Raw genomic sequence first — 4,943 nt, 5'->3', positions numbered from 1 at the left:
TGTTTTCTCCTTAATACATCCGTGATTCTTCCGACCTGTGATCTTAGGCAACATCAGCAGAGGTAACAAGAGCTTAGTTTGCCTTTGAGTCTAAATGTGCACAGATAACACCATTTACTATCCAAATTATAATAAAGGTGCACAGTTACTATACTATTGCTGCATATGTCCCATTAACCATTCTATAAGCATCTGCACTTTAATTTAAATATAACATGTATATTGTGAGCACCAAGTTCTAGTTTGTAACTTTACTGCTCAGGCTGTGTACATACGCTACATACATATCATGCCATTTGTCTCGGCCTTAGTGCCCAGTCAAATGGCCTGTGTGCCCTTTGAAAATGTATGGAATTGAAGGCCAAATGGCCTTGTCTTTCAAATTATGAATTTTATGTCCTGCTTGTAACAGAGTATTTTTACACTGTGGTATTGCTACTCTAACTTAGGTAAACAGTCTGAGTACTTCTTCCACCACTGACACTATTACCACATCTTTCTAACCATGTATATGCACATGATTGATATTTTGAAGTGAAAAGTACAAATAAAAATTGACACGAATTGCAGCAGTCTTCTAGAAAGGTGAAATGGACTCAGAGAAATGCAGTAAAACATTTCCTAATTACAAATATATAGTTCAAATTCAGATTTCCTATTAAATTCCATTAAGAATACATATGGGTAACTTTTGACCCATCTTGCGCATCAGAAGGTTAAAAAGAAATGACAGTTTTTGCTTTGTTCTTCTGTCCAGTTCTGTTTGATGCTTTTTCAAATGTTTACGAGCTACTTTGTTTTAAGTGGCGTATTGATGTGTGAGAGGTGTAGAAGGAAGTGCGTATAACGGAAGACATAGTTTAAGACCAGTAATAAAAAGCTTATAACTAAAATCTTCTATAGTATTGTTTTTATCTAGGTGTTATCTTATTTACTGTATGTCTGACTGCACCATTACTGTGCCAAGAAACCACAAAACCACAGCTTACATAGATTGACATGGGTCATATTTTAATAGTAGCAACACTTCTATCTCCACAGTTCATCCACCTACACACCGAGCAGGCAATAATTAAGTGTTTTAGAATCAAGTTACAGCAGAGGAGACTGTGGCAGCAATGGGCCCTTTTCAAAGTGATCGTCAGCTAACATAGCGATTCCGCGGGTATCACTGTTTCTGGTTCAGCACTGCACTGGGGCAAATGGATTTAAGAGCAAAGCTGCAGTATTTTCATGTTCTCCCAGTGTGGGTTCTTTCTGGGTGCTCTGGCTTCCTCCAACAGTCCGGAGACACGCTGAGTAGATTGATTGGGGATTCTAATGTACCCGTAGGAGTGAATGTGAGTGTGTGCAGTTGTCTACATGTCAGCCCTGTAATAGACTGGTGACCTGTCCAAGGTGTGCCCCACAGCTGGGATTGGCTGCTTTGTTTAGAGTGTTACACATCTCTTTTCATCGGTACATATATCATTGCTTACTTATCTATGGAGGACAAATTCAAATTAATTAATGCCATTGGGTTTGTTGTGCTGTCCGCAATACTGGCAGCAGGAGTTGTACACGTTCACGAACTATCCTCTCATTTTCAGGAAGAGGTTCTCGGGTTTTATCATTCTGAAATAATTAGACTATTTGGAGTTATGAGGGGTGCTAAACTAATCGAGAGGTACCCAAGATTAAACATTAAATGGCTGGAAATGAACAAAATGAGCAGCCATGAGCACTTTAAACATCATCCATTAATGTCTGTGGCAGCTGCTTTAGACTGTATGAACTCAGTGAGTACGCTGACCAGCGGAAGTAAGGATGCACCCATCAGAAGAATGATGGCCATTGTGTCACATCACGTGACAAGGGCCCATTAAAGGAAGTCAAGTATTCCAGAATTGCTTGTTGATCATTAGGCTTGAAAGTAGACCTTTATTAATGTATAAATATTCAGTATAAAGATCCAGGGTCAAACAATCCTGACTTGGGGACAAGATGTAAGAACGTCAGTTTTTCCTGAGCTTGTTCTTCCCATGTTTTCTGTGTCCTCTGGTTTATCAGGGATCCTCACGAAACTCCAATCTCTGGTTTCTCGTTCACGCCCATGTCTTTAGAAGAATCTGAGAAGTAAACTATGCATGTTTATGTAGTTACTGTCTTAATTGTCCTATGAAGTTGTCTAGATGCTTGTCATACACACACATATTGTATATAGTGCAGTATGTTGTATAAATCAAGGACACAAAGACACTTAGAACTGGTGCTTATTTACAGTATTGTTTAAAATAATAGCAGTACAATGTGACTAAGCAGAATAATCCAGGTTTTTAGTATATTTTTTATTGCTACATGGCAAACAAGTTACCAGTAGGTGCAGTAGATTCTCAGAAAGCAAACAAGACCCAGCATTCATGATATGCACGCTCTTAAGGCTGTGCAATTGGGCAATTAGTTGAAAGGGGTGTGTTCAAAAAAATAGCAGTGTCTGCCGTTGACTGTACAAACACAAAACTATGTTGTACAAACGTTTTTGTTTCTAGGATTTAGCAATCCTGTGAATCACTAAACTAATATTTAGTTGTATGACCACAGTTTTTTATAACTGCTTCACATCTGTGTGGCATGGAGTCAACCAACTTGTGGCACCTTTCAGCTGTTATTCCACTCCATGATTCTTTAACAACATTCCACAATTCATTTACATTTCTTGGTTTTGCTTCAGAAACAGCATTTTTGATATCACCCCACAAGTTCTCGATTGGATTAAGGTCCGGGGATTGGGCTGGCCACTCCATAACATTAATTTTGTTGGTTTGGAACCAAGACTTTGCTCGTTTACTAGTGTGTTTGGGGTCATTGTCTTGTTGAAACAACCATTTCAAGGGCATGTCCTCTTCAGCATAAGGCAACATGACCTCTTCAAGTATTTTGACATATGCAAACTGATCCATGATCCCTGGTATGCGATAAATAGGCCCAACACCATAGTAGGAGAAACATGCCCATATCATGATGCTTGCACCACCATGCTTCACTGTCTTCACTGTGTACTGTGGCTTGAATTCAGAGTTTGGGGGTCGTCTCACAAACTGTCTGTGGCCCTTGGACCCAAAAAGAACAATTTTACTCTCATCAGTCCACAAAATGTTCCTCCATTTCTCTTTAGGCCAGTTGATGTGTTCTTTGGCAAATTGTAACCTCTTCTGCACGTGCCTTTTTTTTAACAGAGGGACTTTGCGGGGGATTCTTGAAAATAGATTAGCTTCACACAGACGTCTTCTAACTGTCACAGTACTTACAGGTAACTCCAGACTGTCTTTGATCATCCTGGAGCTGATCATTGGCTGGGCCTTTGCCATTCTGGTTATTCTTCGATCCATTTTGATGGTTGTCTTCCGTTTTCTTCCACGTCTCTCTGGTTTTGCTCTCCATTTTCAGGCATTGGAGATCATTTTAGCTGAACAGCCTATAATTTTTTGCACCTCTTTATAGGTTTTCCCCTCTCCAATCAACTTTTTAATCAAAGTACGCTGTTCTTCTGAACAATGTCTTGAACGACGCATTTTCCTCAGGCTTTCAAATGCATGTTCAACAAGTGCTGGCTTCATCCTTAAATAGGGGCCACCTGATTCACACCTGTTATTTCACAAAATTGATGACCTCACTGATTGAATGCCACACTGCTATTTTTTTGAACACACCCCTTTCAACTAATTGCCCAATTGCACAGCCTTAAGAGCGTGCATATCATGAATGCTGGGTCTTGTTTGCTTTCTGAGAATCTACTGCACCTACTGGTAACTTGTTTGCCATGTAGCAATAAAAAATATACTAAAAACCTGAATTATTCTGGTTAGTCACATTGTACTGCTATTATTTTGAACAATACTGTATATATTTTCTAGGTATTGCACTGAGGGTCATGGGTTAAGTGTTCAGAGTAATGGCCCAGGAAAATAAACTGTCCTTGCATCTGGTTGTTTTGGCTTACAGTGACTTGTAGCACCATCTAGAGGGGTCAAGAGGAGGGCAGAGAAGATTTCTGCAGACTCTTCACACCCTGGACACAAACAGTTTGAACTCCTCCCCTTTTGATGGTGCAACAGGTCATTGTACGCCAAAACAATCAGACACAAGGACAGTTTCTTGCCCCTGGGCTATCACACTTTATAACAGTTAGTTTATGTTTAAGGGTATGGTAGGATGCTATACATATCACTGTGCAACAATGTACAGATGTACAGTGGGTACAGAAAGTATTCAGACCCCCTTAAATTTTTCACTCTTTGTTATATTGCTGCCATATGCTAAAATCATTTAAGTTCATTTTTTCCTCATTAATGTACACACAGCACCCCATATTGACAGAAAAACACAGAATGTTTGACATTTTTGCAGATTTATTAAAAAAGAAAAACTGAAATATCACACGGTCATAAGTATTCAGACCCTTTGCTCAGTATTTAGTAGAAGCACCCTTTGGAGCTAATACAGCCATGAGTCTTTTTGGGAATGATGCAACAAGTTTTTCACACCTGCATTTGGGGATACTCTGCCATTCCTCCTTGCAGATCCTCTCCAGTTCTGTCAGGTTGGATGGTAAACATTGGTTGACATTTTCAGGTCTCTCCAGAGATGCTCAATTGGGTTTAAGTCAGGGCTCTGGCTGGACCATTCAAGAACAGTCACGGAGTTATTGTGAAGCCGCTCCTTCGTTATTTTAGCTGTGTGCTTAGGGTCATTGTCTTGTTGGAAGGTGAACCTTCGGCCCAGCCTGAGGTCCTGAGCACTCTGGAGAAGGTGTTCGTCCAGGATATCCCTGTACTTGGCCGCATTCATCCTTCCCTCGATTGCATTAATGAATTGATTGAATTAAGGCCAAAAAGTTCTATCTTGGTCTCATCAGACCAGAGAATCTTATTTCTCACCATCTTGGAGTCCTTCAGGTGTTTTTT

The 4,943-nt window shown here is 40.0% G+C and overlaps 1 protein-coding gene across 1 annotated transcript in view; it reads right to left on the bottom strand.

Annotated features, from left to right (window-relative positions):
- Positions 1 to 1,893: 1,893 nt before the first annotated feature.
- The window catches only part of mfsd4aa (major facilitator superfamily domain containing 4Aa), a 26,675-nt gene continuing 23,625 nt past the window's right edge, over positions 1,894 to 4,943 (bottom strand). The window contains exon 10 of the mRNA XM_020623000.1: positions 1,894 to 2,108. Within this exon, the coding sequence (XP_020478656.1) occupies positions 2,056 to 2,108 (53 nt within the window). The 3' untranslated portion in view covers positions 1,894 to 2,055. The remainder of the gene's footprint in view (positions 2,109 to 4,943) is intronic.

Source organism: Monopterus albus, unplaced genomic scaffold, assembly GCF_001952655.1.
Source record: "Monopterus albus unplaced genomic scaffold, M_albus_1.0 scaffold291.1, whole genome shotgun sequence".
Lineage (NCBI taxonomy): Eukaryota > Metazoa > Chordata > Actinopteri > Synbranchiformes > Synbranchidae > Monopterus > Monopterus albus.
The sequence above is the reverse complement of the archived record's forward strand: the minus strand, read 5'-3'. Positions and strand labels throughout refer to the sequence as shown.